This window comes from Emydura macquarii, unplaced genomic scaffold (assembly GCF_026122565.2).
Source record: "Emydura macquarii macquarii isolate MOO-44397 ecotype Brisbane River unplaced genomic scaffold, CSIRO-AGI_Emac_v2 contig_306, whole genome shotgun sequence".
Taxonomy (NCBI): Eukaryota; Metazoa; Chordata; order Testudines; family Chelidae; genus Emydura; species Emydura macquarii.
In genome coordinates, this window is record NW_027130443.1 from 5015788 (window position 1) to 5037220 (window position 21433).

Below are 21433 nucleotides of genomic sequence, written 5' to 3' on the forward strand. Positions count from 1 at the left end.
CGGGCTACAGCAAACGTTAGTTTATATAGATAGCGTTGTAGCTATGTTAGTCCCAGGATATTAAAGAGACAAGGTGGGTGAGGTAATATCTTTAATGTCCAATCAAAAGATATTACCCCACCTACCTTGTCAGTTTATAGACAGAATTTTTTAAAATAAGGTTTATTAAAATGATATTGTCAGAAAGTCACTTCAGTAGTCCAGTAAGAGAGCAAGGGTCATTGCCTTACTCCCCTCCCCCCTAAGAGTTGAGAGAAATGTTACTTTAACTGAAATGGTGAGTAATCTTCATTTCCAAGAATTGCAAAGACATTCCCTATTTGGAGGGCAGAGGGGCTTGAATTTATTGGTATCGAGCATCGATTTGTGCATGCTGGCTTTTTAAACTGCACAGTTTGCTTATTTTTCATAAGTATTTCTACTTAATCGCTGATGCAACAAAAAACCCACACACACAGTGACAAACAACAATGGAGAAAATGTATAGTTTTGTTCCATTGTGCAATACATATTTTCTCTTCACTTCTGCAAAAGGGATCTCCCCCCACCACCACTATTTCTGGCAATCCCCAACAACGCCCACACACTAAAAACACACATGAATGAGGGATGCCCTTCCCACCTCTTGCCTTCATGTTCCTTACTCTGTTTTGAAAGATACTGTCAGTGGGAGTGTGAAGTAACCCTTTCCTGCTCTCATTTCCATAGGAATTAAAGAACTACCCCCCTTCACTCATCAAAGCAAACAGACTTTAAAGCATCTCAACATTTGATAAATAAGGAACCCCACACTAATGTTACGTCAGTGAGAATTTGCAAACCATACGTTATAGATGGAATGCAGGAAATATAATACTTATACTGTCAACTTCTGTTTTTCCACAGTGGTGTGGGTTTAAGTCACATTGCTATGCTTCATTTAAGAGCACAGCATAAATCAGATTAAGAGTGTCCTCTGCCTTTGTTAGTTTATGTCACTCAACATCAAAATCTAAATTCACTCACCCACTGTGAATTTCCTTTTTGTTTTTAGATGTTACTTTAAAAATAAAATCTTTAGATAGAAAAAAACAGTATGCAATGGAAGGACCTAAATATAAAGCTTTTGCAATTGGCTCATTACTTGTTCTTTGTTGGATCTGAATAACATAGGTTTAAAGAGGTTATGTAAAATCCCCCATCTTAAGTTTCTGCATACAGTTTATAAATTACTTCACTGATGCCTCCTAGACAGAAGAAAACTACGCAAGTGTTATCCCCACAGATATCAGAGTGTCATTCTTGGATCCAATAAAAAACTAATCCAAACAAAATGGGGGACAACTAAATACACAGATATTTTAATGGATGGTTACATCTAAGATGCCAGCCATGTTCTGGGAGGTAAGCTTGTAGGATGAGAGAAAGAGCATTTGTCCAATCACATGTATTTTATATGTTTATTAGCTGACAGATTTTTCAGTGATTTTATAGCCATTGCAGCCTATCGGGTTAATGTATATTTTGAAAAATCAACTACTCTTACAAACATTTTACCCAACAGACTTAATTTATTTTTAAGTGAATTTTTCACCTGCTCCGACTCACAGAGAAGCCATTGTTATCTAGCAGCCACTCATGCACACTATGGTCATTATAAATATTCTATTTACTGCTATTATACAGCAATTCATTAGGACATAGCAGGCCTTTAGTTCACAAGGTAAGTCTCAAATTTAAAAAAAGTTCAACCTGAAAGCTATTTTGGAGCACATAAAATATCCAACCATTAACTTCTTCTCTATTAGGAGGGAAGAGAGGGGATTCCACTCAACAAAACTAGCAAAGGCTAAGTGTTTTTTTTAAAGCAAAACCCTCCTGCTGAAACCTGAGTTTGCCTACTTAAATGTAAAGTGAACTTTATTACAGTTAGATTCTAAACAAAAAGTTTTATCATGGAAATGCAGGCGCTCTGCCTTAGCTAGAGAGAGAGACACATGGCACGGCTTTAACAACACTTCGTGTTTTAACTCAAGGAAGTTGCCGAAGCAAAGTTTTAAGGCGCTCCAGAAAAAAACATCCATCCATTCAAAACGAGCGAGGTACTTGTTACTTAGCTTTAGGAAGGCTGGGCACAACTCTGTCTTGCACTAAGTTTTATTCCTCATGGGCTGGCTGGAGGCACGTGGCTCAGCATTTAATCCAGAGTGCTCTCTTGCCGATAGAACTGGTTGCATGGTCTATGTGTAAAGCTCTGTCCATACTGCAGTTTATGACATGTGGTAGTTTGTATCTGCACACCATATGGTTAATTCTCTGTTAAGAATAGTGGCAGCTAACAGCATTTCGCCCCTGCCAGAGGCCTAGACTGGCACACAGCCGCCTTCATGTATCTGGAGGACAGACAGGAACCCTAACCATGCCTGTGTAATTGTTTGGCCGCTGCATCTTCCTCCCAGCTTTCATCGCGCTATAACATCCCAGACTGCGCTGCCCCAAAGGCTTGCTGCCGCTGCCGCTCTGCATGCGTGCCCTCCCAGGTCTATTTCCCTACTGAGCCATCATGGGATAGCGGCCCAAATTTTCCCAGAATGCATTGAGACAAATGCAGTTAGGCAGCATGGAGATCAGTGGACAAAACACAAGCTGAATGGAGTTTGAACTGTAGCAAGTTAAAGGGACGAGCTCCAAACTAGTTTACAAACATCACGGCAGTGACTGCAGCCTGGCTGGGGCTGAAGCCCCATCAGAAGAGGGCAAAGATGTGAAGCCTTAGAAATGCCAAGCCACAAGTTGAAGAACTATCATTAAAATTATAGTCCAATAAGGAAAATTAAATTTAACTAATACTTTGAACCAATACTACCAAGTTTTCTGGGATCCTTTCTCCCAGATTTGCAATCCCCTTCTGGCCAGCTGCCGGGGTGCAGTGGTAAAAGCAAGCTTACAAATTAATTGTAAATTAATTGGCAAATTGAGCCAATCTGTCCAGAGGCACTTGTAAAGAATTTTGCTCTACACCCCCAAGGCAGTTATCGGTCTATAGGTCTGGAGTTATAACTTCAGACCACTTAAATACACCTTACAACACTCTGTTTTTTACTGTTTTATTGGCAAATTACTTTAGTAGGAAGCTTTGGATGGGTGCTTTTGCAGTTCAATACATACCTAATTTTCTCTCTTTTTTGAGGTATGTATCCTTCCCCCCCCAGGATAGGATAGCTTACCTTACCTACAGTATTTTCGCCCAATGAACCCTACAGACTAGACTGCTCTCATACACACAGTTACACAACCACTAGTGTCAGGACATAAAATTCGCCCAACTGGGTGGCAAACAGCACAGGACTGGTCCAGAAATCACTCCAGTGTGGTATACGTTTTCCCTAGGAAAACAGACAAACACTGGTCTAAACTGATGCTGTTGGACCCACAAAGTCCTTGCCTCAGTAGTCTTCACTCCTTTATCCTAGTCTGACACAGATCACTGGTACAACTTTTCATTCCTGCTTATTTAGAGGTGAAAAAAAAGCAGCCTAAGAGATCCAGACCACAAGACAATAAGTTACATCCCAATTACAAGACATGTGAGCACCTGCAATGCTCCAAAGATTTAACTATGTAACTTCTATACTATGCCTAACAAGTATGTAGTATCAACATGAATGTTATCTACTAGTTTGTGAATTTTATGTTCTCGTAGGTTTTTAAATTCTCATTCTCAGTGGGATATTTATTAGTTTGAGAAACCCCTTTAGGCAAAAAAGTACATCCGTGTCCGAGTGCTGATGGACACAATAAGCCCAATTCTGAAACTCTCTAAAGGATTCCCACGGACTTCACAGAGCAGGATCAAGTCTAATTTGTTATGGAGATAACCCACCCACCCAAAACAGAGCTAGGCAGGAACTTTCTCAGATCCCACTCCTGCAAGGAGCAGACTCCGGTGCTCACACGGAGCTGCACTGACATCAAAGATCTGCCCGCCTGCAGCTAACTGCACAAGTGTCCAATGGACACAATGCTCCAAATTTCTAGTCTCACATCGGATTGCCTCTGGTGCAATTACTGACGTCACTCTACATTTACACTATTGTAAAAAAGCAGGAATTTTACCCGAGGTATTAAATCTTACTCCTAGGCCCAGGGAGAGTTTATATTATCAAAGGGAAATAGTTTATAGCAAATTTGAAAATAAGCAAATAGTGGTCAGGAATTCTTTTTGGAAGGGGAAGGAGAAAAATAAAAGAATTGTCCAATCCTGAACTAGATTAGGGATTACTGACCCCCCTCTGCAGTTCAGAATTTGGATCTATCACACACAAGTGAGCAGTGATTCCAGGACATCTGCCAAAGGGAACAGAGAAAGAGAGGGAGAAAACAAGTTGCTCACCCTTCCCCAAGGAACCCTGAACATATTTGTATTTTTGAAGTATAGCATCATCACAATTTCTCTAGCAATTGTAAAATGTATTACTATTACTTTTTAATTAGCTCAACCTCCCATCAGCCATAAGTGGGCTGGGAGAAGTTCATCCTGTCCCACCACCAGGGAAAGTCTCTTACAGGGTAAGGAGAGAATATATGTCATGAGAATACATATGATGCCTGTGCAATTTGGGCTCCTTATTGATTGCTGCAAGTTAGCTCCATTCTAAGAAGTTTTCTTATCTATGTTGTATCTTTATGCTGGGAACCAGAAGAGATGCAGTGTGTTCACATGGATTATAAAGGAAATAAGGGGCAAGGAAGTGTGACCATACTCCTTTGTTTTGTATCCCAAGGGGGAAAAAAATTATCACAAAAGCGTCACTGACAAATAACTAGGTATACCCAGAACAGCCCAGAAGAATAACATCTGCACTGCTATTTAATGGTTATTCCTCTTTGTGGAGCTGTGTTTTTTCCAATTTGTACAGTAGATGTGCTTATCTACTAAGCAAGACACACACACCATGTGCCATTAGGGTGCAGCACACAACAGAGAAACCAAGCTCGAGTGTGCATTCAAAACAGCATAACTTTCTCTTTCCACAAGTCACCCGCCAACTACAATCAAACGTTACACACAAGCCCTGATCCTGCAAACACTTACACACACACTTGTCTTCACACACCTGAGTAATATCAGTGACTTTAGTGGAACTATTCACACTTGTAAGGCAAGGATATTCATGTGTTTACAGGACTGCAACCTTTGTTTACTACTACTAAAAGTGACCCCCAAAAAAGCACGCACATTCCATATTCTCTAAGGGACTTCTTAGCCAACGTTTCTTGATTTGTAATGACTGCCTCAACATTTTATTGTAGATCTTTGAGAGTTTTTTGGGGCAGGGTATGGGGTACAGAAGTACATAAATCACTGTGAAAATATATATAGGACTACTCTGCAAAACTGCAACAGTATAATCCATAAGAATATGGATTCAACAATTTGGATCTAGGAGGAGGAAACACATAGTCTGATTAACTGTTAAATGAAGTCACATCCTTGCATTAGTTATGTATCCAAGGCTTCAGAAGTCATTATCCAGCACATTTTGCTATGAGCATTTAAACAGAACGGACTAATGTTTTCTGTTTCCACAATACTTTCCCACCCAAAGATCACCATGTGCTCATTGCAGGGAAACTCTTTACCCATGTACTGACCAGGGTCCCCCATTGCTTAATTTGAAAACAAACAAGTTGCAGCACACCGAGCATATCTGAAACCCATCCTCTCCAATTTTCCTCACTTTGTAGGCTCACATTTCTCCCTCCCCCAATTCTTCTAAATCTCAAGAACACTGGGAATAAATGAAGCTACTGTCTCTTTAAAGGCCCCCCTCAAAAGAGCTTGCTTACCATACTGAAGTCCAGCAGGTCACTGAGTTCTTTGTCTGTCCCAACTGCAGCCATTCTCTGCTGCTGCTGATTCATACTCCCACAGACTCAACAGTGGCAGTCCTAAAGAAAACCATGGGGGAGGGGAAGAGATATTTTAATGACTAGAGCCAACTACCCACCCCACTGATGAATATTAAAAAAAGAAAGAAAAATCCTTTGCAAACCCCCAGCTTCCAAACTCTGTGCCTCAGAACACAGTGAAAGAAGTCCTCACATGGGACCCAGAGGCAGGAACAAGCATTCTATTGACCAGACACACTTGTATGTTTGTTTTTTGCTGCCAATTCCACTAATTCAGACCAATTCTGTTGCTCCTGGCATGCAGCAAATGAAAAAAAAAAGTCAACTCATTTATCAAAGGGTTCAGGCAAGTTATCATTCAGGCTCTTGGCCGGTTTTGGCTTTTTACCACCCCCCTCCCCGTCTGTGGGAGTTCCCCTCCCCCTTGTTTTTGTCTATTTCTCTTTAAAGTTTAAAACAGGCCTGATTTCATGCCCTCCCCCACGCAAGGGTGCCACGTTCCCATTTTATTTTGATTGGAGTTATGGGTGATGGGCAACTCTGAAAATCTAGCCCTTAGGTAACAAGAATTACCTACCAAAAAAAGCAACCCACAAACGATGGGGAAAATAAGTCAAATAGTAATCATTTTCACAGTCAAAGGGCTTTGCAAAAATAAAACCCTCAATGCAATCTTTCAAGAAAGGTAAATATTGTTCTCCCCAATTCTACAGATTATTTTTTTAAAAAGAGATCAAACCCATCATGGCAGGAAAATATTTCTTGAGGAGAAGAAATCGAGGCATGAGATGGGATAAAGAATTCGCTTGTCTTCCTCTTTAAAACTCATTTACAGCTATCAAGTGCAGTCCAATAATTTAACTCGTTAATCACAAGTTTAATATTTTATACACAGAAAACTGTGTATTTCAAAGCATTCCTACAAAGCACTGGCTCATCCATTACATTTCAATGAGGTTTAAAAAATAAATATGCTGAAATTAATCCAGCCGGTAAAAGACCTTTGTCACTATTTAAATAAAAAAAAAAAAAAGCCAGGGGATTTTTGTTTTTTTTTAAACCTGCCTTTATGTTATCAATGTATCTGGCACTTAATTTTAAAGCAACTTTGAAAACATTATTCTCCCTTTCCCCTTTGCCCAGTGGGTCCTGAAAGAACAGCCCTCCTCTGGTAGGGAGTCCCCAGAGAGTCACCACCACAGTGAGTCAAAAACAAGACAGAGAGAAGGGGGGCTGAGTGTGAAAGGGTCCTGTTCAACCAAACCCAAAAACCCCAACTGAAGCCAGAGAAGCCCCAGACAACTGCAATTCTCCAAGGAGGCTTGGAGCAACACACATGGTTTTATTAAGATCAAAGCAACTTGTACAATATGGCCCCCAAAAAGAAGTTAAATATTTATTTTTTAAAGCCTTCCTAGCATTTAAAAAAAAAAAAAGTGTCTGATAAAACAAGAACCCTGTCCTGATCATGTAACAGAGGGAGGACTGGGGGTCTGGGTATTTTGGGGGGCTGGCAAAGGGGGGTTTGTTTTTTTATTAAAAACAACAACAACTACCGAAACTTGAACATGCATGAACGGCAACAAAAGTGTGCATCATGCAAAACGTTTGTAATGGCTTTGTCAGGGTTGAGCCATGAGTGCTGGGGGAAGGGAAGAGGGGCTAACAAGTGAACAGGATTCGTGTCTTTCCCTCCCCCAACCAGCAGCCAGTGCAAACTGCAGCGGGAGGGGGGCGGGGGGGGGGAAGAGACGCTCTGCCTTTGAAGCAAATGGAGCTGCTGGAGAGTGTTATTTTTCAATCTGAAATCATTCACAGCAGTTTTTCCGCTACATGCCAGTGGAGAAGCCCTTTTCCCCGAGTTAACACACAGCAGATGTTCCCCTGTAACCCCCTCATTCCCCCCCCCCCCCCCATGCACTTCAACCTGAGACGTTCGAGTTTCTTCCAGAGCTGAGCTGCACCTTATTGCCTGTGGACAAAGGCTCCTCTCCACCCCCCCTCCCCCTTCTCCTCCTCCTCCTCCTCCCCCTCCCCCCCCCTCCCTAGCCCTTTCCCAAAACTCCAGACATGGCCTACCCAGTGCCTGCTGCTCGCCTCGAGCCACTTCCCAGTGCAACATGAAAAGAAAGAGACACACGCACCCAGCCCAGCCCAGCTCTGACAGCAGCAGCCAAAAAGACACAAGGCACCAGGGGGGGAAACGAAGGCGAAAACTTCACACAAAATACAGATCTCCCTTCCCCGGTGCGCTCCCCAGCAAAGTTTGCAAACTCCCCACCAACTGCAAGAGAAACCAAACCCTGCATGTCCCAGAGCGGCCTGTGGAGATGGACAAAACATGGGAAAGTGCACTCTGGGCCCCCACCGCCAGCTTTCCCCCACCAGGGTTTGGGGGTGGAGGGGGGGGGATCACGTTCTCACTTCCAGCCCTTTAAACTTGGCTAGGAGAGGGGAACAATGAACCTTCTTCAAGCCAGCTGCTCTTTCAGACCCTCCTTTTCACAACACTCCCCCCCTTCGCCTCTCCCACCCATCCCCGAAATGAAAAATGCACCAAGATCCTAGGGAGTTATTCCACGCACCGACACACAAAAGATTCCCCCCAAACTTTTATCCTTGGGGGGGTGGTAAATACACCCTCCCGAGGCAAGGTGAAGCTTGCAGCAGTCCAAATGGAGGGGAGGCGAAGGGGGGATTATTGCTACCCGTGGAAAAGCAGCCCTCTTTCTCTCCCCCCCCCCCACACTTCTGCCAGGCCCTTCTACCCACGCAGAGAGCTGGGCTGAAGTTTGCCGCAGCTCCAGTGTGTGTCGGGAGCGGGACACAATAAGACCGGCGTGCGGCAGCGGCGGCCTGCAGAGGTCAGTTGTGGGGGTGAGCTTGGAGACCAGCCCCCCCCCCCGAGAAATCAGCTCCCCACACCGCCCCCTGGCACCCCACACCCGCCAGAAAAGATCTCGGCTGAAGTCTGCAGCAGCCCTAGGACGGGGCAATCCGCTCCATGCAGCAGGAGCCAGAAAGAGGGGTGTCCCCCCCAAAAAATAACCTCCCACCAACACCCACCTCCACAGGACCCACGGGGGCTTTGTTCCCCGCTTCCTCCCGCCCCCCAAAAAAGCTGGGCTAACATTTGCCGGACAGTGTCCGGGTGCGGGGGGCAATGGCCAGGGCACAAGGGCGAGCTGGAAGCGGGGGGGCGGTGGAAGGGGGCTGCAGAGGGACGCCCCGCTCCCCCAAACCAGCGTTTACACTGACGCTGCTTGGAAAGATCCGAGACGAAGTTTGCACCGGCTCTGGGGGTCGGGGGGTGTCGCACATTTAAAGCGCCCCGGACCCAGACTTAGGGAAAAAAAAAGAGGGGGGGGGGTACAGAAAGAAAGCGCCCCCCATCGTGGCCCTTTCCGAGTCCGTCCCCCCCCCCCCCCCACAGACACGGAGCCGAAGTTTGCCCCAGTCCCAGCGCGTGTGTGGGGACAATAAACTCCGCGCCGCAGCACAGGCCGGGGGGGGGGGGGGGGGGAGAAGTGGGTAAAGAGATAGGAAGAGCCCCCCCCCCCCCCAAAATAAAACCCCTCCAAATTCTCCGCTCTGGGCAGCGGAGACACACGCAGGGCCTCCGCCAAGAGCAGGGGGGCTGCGGCTCGGGGGGGGGGGGCTGCGGCTCCACACATATGGGGCCGGGGGGGGAGGCCCCCCCTTGCTGAGCCCTCCCCCCGCACTCCCAAGGCTGAAGTTTGCAGCAGTTCTGGTGGGGCCGGCAGGAAAAGGCGCCCCCGCCGCAGGGGCCGGGAAGGGGGGGCGGGGGCAGGACCACCCCAAATCCCCCCCCCCGCCATCCCCCCACATTCCCCCCCCCCGGGTTTTACCTGCTCTGGAAGAAAAGCATCCAAGGGAGGGGAGGGGAAGCGCATGAAACCCCCCTCCCCGGGCGCTGCCGCCGCAGCCAGGGGCTCCCGGACAAAGCGGCTGGCTCCCCCCGCCGGCTGCCTGGGGCCCGCGGCGCCCCGCTCCCGGTCCTGGTCCCGCCCGGAGCCCGCCGCGGGCTCTATTGTTCTCGCCCGGCTCCCGGCGGATACAACGTCGCGGGCGGCGGCGCGCTCGCTCCGCATGGGCCGCGCGGCGGCTCGCTCGGTCCTCAGCGCTGCTGCTGCTGCGGCCGCGCCTGCCTCCTCCTCATCGTCCCCCCGCGGCGCAGGCGGCGGCTGCTGCTGCTGCTGCTGGCGCTGGGGCGGCCGGAGACATGGGAGCCCCCCCGCCCCGCCTGCACATCGGAGCCGCTGCCGCTGCTGAAGCGGCGCCTCCTCCCCCCCCCTCAGCCGCGATGGTATCCCTCCGCCGCAGCCACCGCGGGCCAGCTGCGCGGGGCGGGGAGGCGAGGCGAGGAGGTGGCGGCGACTCTGCCCGCTCCGCCCGTCCGCGGGGCCCCCTCGCCTCTTCCTCGGGCCCTGCCCGGCCTCAGGCACCTCCGCGGCCCTCCTGTCCTGTCCTGTCCTGTCCTGCTTCCTCCCACTCCCACCCGCCTGCTGCCTTCCCCTGCGCCCCTTTGTAATCCCCTCTCCTGCCCCGTCCCTTCTTCCCCCTTTACTTCCATCCCTCCTCCTGCCCCTTCCCTTCCTCCCTGTTTCTGTTCCCCCTCCTGCCCCTTCCTTCCATTTCTCCTGCCCCTCTTCCGTTCCTCCTCCTGCATCCTGCCCCGTCCCTTCTTCCCCCTTTACTTCCATCCCTCCTCCTGCCTCTTCCCCCTTCCCACACCTTGTCCCTTTTCTGTTCTTTCCCCCACTTTTCTATTCCTCCTTCTGTTCTTCCCCCTTCCTCTCCTCTTCGCCCTATTCCCCCCCTCTCCTGCCCTTTACTCTCTTTCATCTCCTCTCCTGTTTTTCTCTGTCTTTCCCTTCCCCCTACACACACACACACACACACACACCCCTGAGGGTTGTAGGAATTGTGCCCCGCACACACTCAGAAATGCCCCCTCCCCCGTGGGAGTTTTGTAGCTTTTCACTTCTTGGAGGGGTGGGTGGGTAAAGCAGAGTGGTCAGTGGGGGAAGCAGGGAGGGCCTTTGCACATGGGGCAAAGAGGTTCTAGGCCAGGGGGGTTTCAAACCGGCGGTTGGGACCCCTGAAGGGGATGCAAAGTTATTATGGGGGGTGAGTTGTGAGGCCCCCCCCCATGCTGTGCATGGCTGACCTGCAGAGCTGGGTGGCTGCGTGCTCTGAAGGCAGCGCCGTGCACAGCAGCAGTGCAGAAGGAAGGGTGGCCTGGCATTGGGGGGAGGGGTTGTCACAGTCTGAAATATTTTCAGAGGGGGGGGTCCCAGAAAAAAACAGCTGGAGCCCCCCTGTTCTAGGCGTTGGTGAGGGTCTGGAAGGCTCCAGGAAGTTGGAAGGAGGCTGGGGCTGGCAGAGGTTTTGGGGGGGGAGTGTGCTGAGATGAGCAACAAGTGACGGGAGAAGGTGGCTGGGTTGGCCAGCAGGATTGGGATGGGACAGGAGGCGGGAGGCAGAGGGGGGCTTGGTGCAGGATGGTTAAGGCACTGGACTGGGACCCAGGAGAGCGGGGCTCAGTGGCTGGCTCTGCCACAGACTCCCTTGGTGGCCTTGGGCCTGTCCTGTTCCCTGGCTGTGGCTCAGTGTCTCCTGAGGGGAACCATCCTGCCTTACCCCCTGCGGCAGGAAGGAAACATGCCTTGGGGTGTGAGGGGCCCAGATACCGAGGTGATGGGGGCCCAGCCAGAGCGGGGAGGGGGAGGGGAGAGAACAGGAGTTTGGAGGGGGGAGGAGCAAAGGGGGGCTAGGAGGAGCAGAGCGTGGGTGGGTGGGGCCAAGAGGAGCGGAGGAGGATTATTTTTCCTGGCGGAGGGGGACGCAGCGGCGCACAGAATGCATGCGAAGCTGAAGGAGGCGGCAGCATGACGAAATGGGAGCACCGGGAGATGGAATGATAAGGCCGCAGGGCATCGTCCAACGGGAGGGCCCAGCGCCCGCGAGTGGCAAGCGGCTCGGCCAACCAGAGCCAGTCCCCGCCCCCCGTCCAGTTCTCCGCCCACAGAGCGCGGAGGTTGGACTATGAAGCCAGAGGCAGCTGCTGGCCTTTGGTTTGCGTCTCCCGCCCGCACCTTCCCTGCTGTGCCCGGGGCTACCCCCACCCCCTCCAGCCGCGGGGTCAGGCGGAGGCCTGGGTGGGTTTGCTGGGGGCCGCCTCGGGGAAAGCTAAACTAGTTGCTTTGTTCAATGGGGCGGGGGTCGCTGTGTCTCTTGCACCTTACTCTGCAGCATCCCGTCAGCGGCTGGACATGGGTGGCGGGTCTGATCCGCTCTGGCCATGCCTTGGGGCTGCTTGTTTGGGGGGGTGGGAGTTAAACTTAGTTTTGCAGCTTAGCCCTGGCTGGTGGGAGGGATTTCCCCCCCCCCCCCAACTCCCCTGGACCCTGAGCGGTGGGGAAGCATCCCTGGCTCATCCCCCTGCCAATGCCAGGCTTGGAAGAGACCTGGCAGGGAAGAAGGGTGTTTGTATTACTGTAGCATCCAGGGGCCCTAATGCTAGGCCAGGACTTGGTTGTGCTAGGTGCTGTACAAACAGAACAAAAAGAGGGCCCAGGGTCTAAGAGGCTGATGATCCAAGACAAGAGACAACGGATGGGGGAGTCCAAGGAGACAAATCCCTAGATCCGAACTTTGGGGATGTTCAGAACCTGATCTGAGCTTTGGAACTGCCCCATCTTTTTTGGGCTGAGACAAACATCCTCTCCCATAAACCCCTTCACCCTGGCTCTGAATATTCCCAAACATTAAGGGATCCTGATTGGGCCACCCTGTGATGTGGACTGAGGCTATGTCTACGGTACCACTTTTGCTGGTATAATTTATATCACTCGGGGTGTGAAAAAACACACCCCTGAGCAACCTAAGTTACACCAATAGAAGCGCTGGTGTGGACAACACTATGTCGGTGCGAGAGTGTCTCCCAGCAACCTAGTTACTGCCACCCATTGAGGGTGGTTTGATTATGTCGACAGAAGAGCTCTCCCATTGGCATAGAGCAGCTGCACGAGAGATCGTACAGTGGCGCAAATGCATCGGTAATGCGCTGCTGTAAGCCTGTAGTGTAGGCATGGCTTGAGATATTTAGATTGCAGCAGAGGGGCTGGGGATGACATTTTATCCAGCCCCTGGTGCAGCGGAGTCCTGGTCCATGACAATATGCTACTGCAGTACAACTAACAATATTTCGATACATTTCCAACCCCTCCTTTTAGCTCTGCATCTTTTAATTTCACTTTCCTTCTCCTTTAATTTCCTGTTTTAACTTTGTAAGGATGCTTTAACATTTACAAGCCCTTTGGAAATGCTCTTTGTATCACAGACGTTGATACAAAAATGCTGTCCTCTCGTTAAATTTGCCACCTGCTGGGAATGGACGCAGTCTGGAAGACAGTTGCACCCTGACCCAATTTGTTCTTAGATTGTTATTTTAATAAAATAATTAGGTTTGGGGAGCATTCTTTATCTTGTGCTTCATCTTTAGCTTATGAGGCTTGACCAGTCAGTAGCTACAATAGCACTTTGAGTTCTGGGATAGGAGTTAAAGGGTGAAGTTACGGCTGATGGAACTGGACAAGTTCCACCTGTCAAATCTAGATCTTGTCTTAGGGCATGTTTAAACACAGAAGTTGCACCCGTGTAACTAAAGGCCTGATGTTAAACTAGTGCAGCTACGTAGATTTGATGCTCTTATTGTGGTTTGAATTGATATAATCCAGGTTTAAATCAATGGAAGAGCGTCCATACCCAAACTACACTGGTTTCATTTCCCACTTTCAATTAAATAGGTGCAACTGTGTGAAGGTGAGCCATTTTGGCATGTTACCTGCATTTCTCTTAGCAGTTGCTCTCCTATTGCGATGTTGTGTCATTCCCTGATGCTCCAGAAGTTGGAAATTCTGTGAATGATTTTAGAGACCATTTTGGCATCTTCATGAGTATCAAAATACTTATTCATGCCCAAATATTGGTGAGCATTTTCACAGCAGCAGCAGTCTTTCCCAGTAACTCTAAGCATGCAGGCTGAAAACTTTGCAGGTAGGATAGGCGGGTGTCTCTGTGTGTGTGTTGCTTTTTGAGATACTACAGAGTATTCGAAGGACAAGGAAAATGTTGTCTGGCTTGGGTATAACCAGAACCCCCTCCTCTGTGTCTGGTATCAGTTCTCCCTGCATCAGGTCATGTATCTAACCAAAGCAGTAAGCTGCTGGGAGCAGGGACTCAGTAAAGTGCATGCATGCCTATAGCGTGGTGTACCAAAGTTAAATAGCAATAATGTAGGTGAGCACAAAACTGAGTCTGAAACTTACATATGGCTGTTGTGGGTGGGGAAAGTGGGTTTATCTAATCTAACAAAGTCTACACCAGTGTCAGATGGAGGAGAAGAACTGGAGCTGGATTACTATGCCCTGGAATGGACTCTGGGCGAAGAAGATTCAAAACTGGAATAGACACTGGATACAGCCCCTCGCTGCTGGTAACCATCCAGCATGAAATATTTACATTTCGCACCATAGCTATCATTACACTCACTTGTCAATAGGGTGGCTTTCCAGCCAGAAGGCCTGTTTGCCCCGTTGTCCTGCAGGTACCAGGTTCCCCTTTAGTGCTCTTTTGACAGACGTTTTAATTTTCACGTTGTTGGATCCCCACATTGCAGCTAGCATTTGCCATCGGCCGTCACCTAAAACATCAAGATGCTATTTACTTTAGAGGGGAAGGAAACTGCTTCCATTTAAACAGACTTTTGAAACATTCTCCCTTGAATATACATTATTGCTTGTTTTTCCAAGAGGTAGAGGGGGGTGTCTGTGATGAAGTTGGGTTTTGTCCCCTGTTTAACTACATTAGCTGGGATCTCCCTGGATTATGGAAACACCGCAGCATCCAGCCACTGCTCTGCCCCAGTGCAAACCTCCAGTGGACTCAGGATGAAGCTATGATTTCATCTGGTGCAGATCATACCCCCATCGGTCCCTGAGAGCAGGGGTGAAGTGCACAGGTGCAAATAAAAATGTTGCTTGCCTGGGCTAGGGGTTAGCGGCAGATGGCTCTGCCAGTAAGCACAATCATTCAGGAGGTGAGGCATGGCCAGTGACTGGAGTTAGTTCTACCAAGTGTTGCAGAGACCCGTCCCCTGTGCACCAATGTGCAGAGCGGGGCAGCAGAGGGGCACCGCATCCGGGTTCGCTTCGCTTGTCCTTTGAAGCCTTAGGCCGTGAGATTCCAATTCTCCCCGTGGTTTACCTGGAGCCGCTGCACTATTTTTCTCCTCGGCCTCTCTTCCTTCCCTGGCCACTTTTCCTGTCCCGCCTCAACGGCTCCTTTCCTCGGGAGGCCCCGGGTGGCAACCAGAAAATCAATCCGTCTGGCTGACTGGGGCTGATTCATAGACCCAGGGTGGAGAGAGAGAAAGAAAGAAAAAGTGTGGGATTGCTCCAGGGAAAAGAGCGAGGGGGAGGGGCGGGCAGGGAACATTTGGTGAAAGCTGCTGCATCCCTTTCCCAAGCCTTGTTTGCCTGCAGGGGGAGCAGCCTCTGGGTGGGGGGCAGGGGGACAGGAATCAGCAAAGGGACCCCCTTCCTTGCACTTTTCACTAGTGCTCTGCAAGTGCTCAGACACACCAGGATTCCCACCAGATGGGTCAGAGCATGAGGTGCAGCCCCACCAAAACTTATGCACGAGAATAGAAACATCCTCATCCTTTGACTTTAAAGCTAGCCCTGTAACAACACTCTTCTGGCAGGGTAACTGGCGCACGTTACCCTGCCCTGTCATGGTGGAATATCCCTTTTAGGGCCTGCTGGGCACAGAGACACACGTGCCTCATGGGAACCTACCTACACCCTGCAGTGTAAGGTGCTTTAGAAAGGCATGCAATAATAACATGAAATGCTACAGGTGGGTGGTTAATGCATTGGACCGGGACTCATGAGAGTTGTGCAGTTCCTCGCTGTGCCTCAAACTTCATGTGGGATCTTACACACTTTATGTTAATCCCTCTGTCCCTCTTCTGTAAAATGAGGGTAATAATCCTTCCTTCTCCCGCCTTTGCCTGTTTAGAGTGTGAGCTCTTTAAAGCAGCGATTGTCTCACTATGTGCGTGTGCAGCTCCTAGCACAATCGGTCCCTGATCTCAATTAGCACCTCTAGCTGTCACTGTACTATAAATAAAAACACAGTGCTCCCAACGAATGTATCATAACTCTTCCCTCTCCTGCCTTTCACTCTTTAGGGGACCATCTTTGGGAAGTGATGGACTGGAAGAGTCAAAATTTCATTAACAGTTGCGAAATATTTTTTTTTGGGGGGGGGCCATAATTTCACCGTCAGAATGATCGTAATTAAACCTCGGTGTGTAGATACTATGACAATGGGTGCTGTGCAAAACCACATGCTAGAAAGAAATAGCAGGTAGGAGTTAAAACAGTACACCAGAGAGGAGTTCCCCTCACATCCAACAATGTGACACCTACCTCTTTTCTCAGGGTTGTAAAATGACTATCTCTGCTCTGCTGGCGGTAGGGGCAGAGCTGTTTTTCCAGCTCTGAGCTATACTGTGAGGTTGAGCACTTATTTCCTTGTTAACTGGATAGTCTTACACCTATGTTAAAAATAGTTTGCCTTAGGGCTTGTCCCCTGAAGAAAGTTGCATTTCTTTAACCTAATGTGTGAATTTCGGCTGATTTAATTAAATCAGTGGCAACCTCTGTGTGGATGCACTTATTTCTGTTCAAGATTGGGTCAATTTGGTTTTGTTTAAATAAACTGAGTCTGGGAATCAGCTTAAGGTAACCTGAAATAAGCCTCCCTGAATCTGAAATAAGGGTGTCCACACACACAGTTTGCATCCGTTTCAAAACTGATTGAACACTTTTCCTGTGTAGAAAAGGAAAAGAAAACCCACGGTATTTTCTTACTTACTTTAACCTCTCCCTGTTTGAAACAGAAAGCAGAGCCCATACTCCCGCTCCCGCCATTTCTGTTCAACTTCAAATCATTCCAATGTGGAAGCCGGTGTAGGGAGGAAGTTTGGTTGTGCAGAGGCTGAAATCAGGGCTTCCTGCTGGTTTCCTACTGGCTGAGCTGGTGCTCATAAGGAAGGTAGTAAGAGGCCACAAGGGGTGGCTCTCAAGCCCATTTCAATTCCTGGGGGCCAGCGTTTCCTTAAATCCCAGACGTGTGTGGCCTGGGAAGATTCCACAAGGGCCGGGGCTAGATTTTGTGCCTCTTTGGAGGCACAGGACATAAGATATTGCCAGTGAGGGAAGCTTTGGGGCGGGGACCGTCTTTTTGTTCTGTGTTTGTGCAGCACCTAGCACAGAGTCAACCCATGCCTGCCAATAGTGGGCGGGGGGAACGCAGAGTGAGGGCAGCTGGCTTCGGCAGTGTTACTGAGCATGCTCAGTACAAGTCAAGCAGCAAATCTGGGGGGGCAGGTGACCCTGCATTCCTCCCCATGCATTGCCTCTGACCTAGCACAATGGGGTCGGGGTGCATGACATGGGCTTCTAGGTGCTACCACAATATAAGCAATACATCATCATGATTAAGCCAGTGGAATGACTCCAGACTTACATGGGTGTAGCTGAGAGCACGGTTTCCCCATAGACATAAGCTTTCATTACCAGGGAAGTGAATGGCACGTGATGGACCCGGGAGAAAGCAACCCATCCCCCTCTTTACATAGCACCCCATCGTGGTCATATGGTTTCACTTATGACCTGACATATCATTCTTCCATGGATCTCCCATGGAAGGCAGTGAGAGTGGGCACGGGGGCGGGACGGAAGGCCTCCAAGAGCATCTGTTACCTTTCAGCAGAGCTCTGTCGCCCTGGAAGCCATCAATGAAACTGCCAACGCTAAAGCCCCTCACAGAAAGGCGCGGGCATGTAATACCGCACTCGGAGGGACCACCTCCGCGGCAGGTTTTCCCGGGCAGGTCCAGCGGTCTCTGCAAGTCTTAATTCTTCTCACAGCAGCAGGGATCAGTGTGAAGTAGAATCCAGAGTGAGAGAGGGTGCAGAGGGTCCACGGGTGACTCTGTGAGGATCCTACCAGCTCCCAAGCGAAGAGGTGCCACTATGAGCTCCTGTGAGTTCTGGCCACCACTCTGCACTAGCCATGGCAGGACAGGAGGACACAGAATGAGACCCGGGCGACAGGTGCTCAGAAACACAGATTTACACACAAAGGCCCAGATCCTCAAAGACACTTAAATTGTAATCAATGGGAGTTAGGTGCCTAGATACCTTTGGGGATCTGGGCCATAAAGCCCCGCCATGCAGACACTGCAGTACAAACACACACACGATCATAAGACATGCACACAGAGAAATGCATGCACCTCTCAAGCACACACGGAGTAAACAAATGTAAATATGCAGTTCTGCACACAAGCACACACACACATTAACACACACACTAACATGCATGTATACATGCGCACACACACACACACGTTCAAAGGTTCAAATACAAATGCACAAACACAGCAATCCACATACAAATACATGCACTTCCACACGTGCTAACACACAACTACAGAAGTATACATCTCACACATACCAACATGCAACGGAACATATCCAGATCTATAAACTCACCCAGCCAGGCCCGAATGCACAGACACATTCATCCATAAACCAGCGCACAGGCCCAGATAAACACATACAAAAACATGCCCAAGTTCTTAAACATGCAAAGCCGCTGCTGCCCCACAAACACATATAAGTACATGGCCACATAGAAATGGACCATTCCAGCACAGTACACTGGTACACCATGCCCCTGCAAACACAGATGTAAATACATCAATGCAAACACAACACCCAGTACAAATGCCGGGTCTCCAGGCCCTTTTGCAGATACAAATGCACACAACCAACCAGAGATTCACACCACTACCCAACCCAATTATGTACATGCACAAGTATAGCCACAGCCCCTATCATTATAAACACATGTATTATTCCCGTGGCTTTGATTTTATCCCCCGTTTAATATTTGTTCGCTGCCACCTTCTACCGTCAGTCTGCCCTCTGTCACCCTCAGCTTTCCCCCGGGTGCTGGGGCCAGCATTTTTAGAAGTAGCCTCTGGTTTTGGGTGCCCAACTTGAGGCCTCGTAGGCCTAATTTTTCTGACGCACTGAGCAACCCCAGCCTCAGCTCAAGCCCCTGGGCACGGCGGGGGGATCAGCACCTCTGGATATCCAGGAGGTTCAAACTGGGCACCTAAAAACAGAGAGCGCTTCGGAGCACGTTTGTTGTAAATGTCCATTGAAAACAGCGAGTTCCCTAGGGCAGGGACCACAACGCAGCCCGGGAGTAGCTCCCGTCCGTGGGACCCAAGTCCACAGCAGTGCCAAAAAGCCTGACTTGAGACCAGGGCCCCATAGGCAAAGTGCCTCCCATTAGGAGCACAGAACTGGAATAGACAGAGAGTGGAAAGGGAAATGGCGAGATCACACATTGGGTCAGGAGCAGATCCAGGAACAGAACTGCTGGGTCTGACCCCGGTGCTGTGCCCACTGGACCATACTCCCTCTGTTTGCACGAGGCTTCTCTTCACCCCATGTCTTCTGACTCGTATGGAACGCAGCAGACACCGGATGGTGCTGAATAACTGACAATAATACTCAGGGCAGCGAGAAAGGATAGACTTAAAGCCTGAGAAGGTCTAGCTCCCCCACATAGATCTGCTGATGCATCTCAGTCTTGACGTGCAGCCCCCCTGAAATTCCAATCCTGGACTCTTTCCTACATCTGCCAATCCAACCTGATCCTGCAGCCCCCAGCTGTTTGACTCGTGGACCCCTCCGGAGCAGAAACTAGTTAGCTGTAACTGAGGCAGGCATGTGGGGTAGGGGGAGATGCCGATAGGCAGTGTGTTTCTAACAGGAGAAAGTAGGGGCATAGGGGTGATAGTTAATATCACTGCAAGAATCAAACAAATCCCATTGGAACCAGGATACCGATTAATCAATTGCTTTCAGCTAACACAATGGTTTTTAGCCTGTGGTCCACGGACCCCTGGGGGTCCGCAGACTATGTCTAAGATTTCCAAAGGGGTCCACACCACCATTTGAAACATTTTAGGGATCTGCAAATGAAAAGAGGTTGAAAACCACCGATCTAACGTAATTCCATGTTTTCAGCTCTGCAAAGAAGAAACGAAAAGCAATAAAATGTCAATAAACTCAACGCTTCTGGTAGCCAGAAGGGAAGGCAGAGAAATATAATGACATTAAGCAAATACAGCAGAACTGCCCAGAAAACAAAAGGTACCCGACAACCTTTAACTCCATCACAGTGTAAAATAAGAGTCTCTGAGGTCTGCAACGCAACATACCAGCCAAGACTCCCTGACAGCTTTTGCTGCTACAGCGTGAGATGCATTCTGCAGATTCTTCTTTGCACTTTTGTTAGCCAGTTTACTGTTCATGGGAAAAGAAGAGGAAGAATCAAAATACCCACCCCGCTACACAATCGATCTATACAACATTTCTGACTGTGTTAACGACCTCTGATGAGGGGTCCATCCAGTAATAGAAAAGCTTCCGGTCAAAATGATCCTCCAGAGCTTCTGCATTCCCCTCAATAGCTGCAAAAATACTCTGTCCTCTCTGCTTCCCACTGTGTGGATTCTATATTATTAGAGTTTGCAGACACAGAAGAGAGAGGGTGGGGGTGTGGTTATGGCACTTGACTGGGCCACAACATATGGATTCAATTCCTGGCTCTCTCATAGATACGTTGGGCAAGTTGCTTAGGCCCAGATCCACAGAGGTTCTTCAGTGCCTGAACCTCACACTTAGGTGTCCAAGTCCCTGTTTGAGGTACCACACAACTCCTGCGGGACAGCCGCCTAACCCTGTCGGTGCCTAAACTTGCTTGGTGCTCACGTTTTCAGGACGGACGTTCCCTCGGCACCTACTTTTCTGCCTCTGGGCACGTGCGCTGCTGCCTCCCTCTAGGCACCGGGACCACCTATTCCCTGCTCAAACCCCAGCCTGCCCGGTCACCCCTGTGCCTACTGAAGTGGGCTGCATTCCAGGAGGAGGAGGTAGTGCCCACATTTCAACTCAGCTGGCATGTGGGAGACCCAGCTTCAACTCCCCGCTCTGCCTGAGTGAAGAAAGGATTCCAACGGGGAGTCTCCCACCTCTCCTGAGCCTGGGGAGGGCTGATGGGGGCTGCCTCAGCCTCTCCTGTCGAAGCCGGGCTGCTCTGGATACCTGCTTCAAGAGTCACTGGGCCTGAAAGTGAGAATGATTTTCTAGTCTGGTGGTTCGGGCACCCGTGCGGGAGACCCAGGGTCCAGCCCACTGCTCTAGTGACTCTTGAATTGTTTGTCCAAAGAGGAAGAGCTTCAACAGGAGAAGCAGTGGGTGCCCCACATCAGCCTATCCCACTTGGGGGTCAGAGCATTCAGCGGACGGGGCAGAGCCCTGTTCAAATCCTTTCTCCCCCGCAGGCCGAGGGGGGAATTGAGC

General features: G+C 49.4%; 1 protein-coding gene across 8 annotated transcripts in view; it reads right to left on the reverse strand.

The window, feature by feature from the left end:
• Window positions 1–10160, reverse strand: part of TCF3 (transcription factor 3) — a 121534-nt gene extending 111374 nt beyond the window's left edge. For all 8 annotated transcript variants that reach the window (XM_067557575.1, XM_067557564.1, XM_067557520.1 and 5 more), the window contains exons 1-2: window positions 9762–10160; window positions 5830–5931 (exon numbers count right to left, since the gene is read on the reverse strand). In XM_067557575.1, the coding sequence (XP_067413676.1) occupies window positions 5830–5904 (75 nt within the window). In that variant the 5' untranslated portion in view covers window positions 5905–5931; window positions 9762–10160. The remainder of the gene's footprint in view (window positions 1–5829; window positions 5932–9761) is intronic.
• Window positions 10161–21433: the final 11273 nt, after the last annotated feature.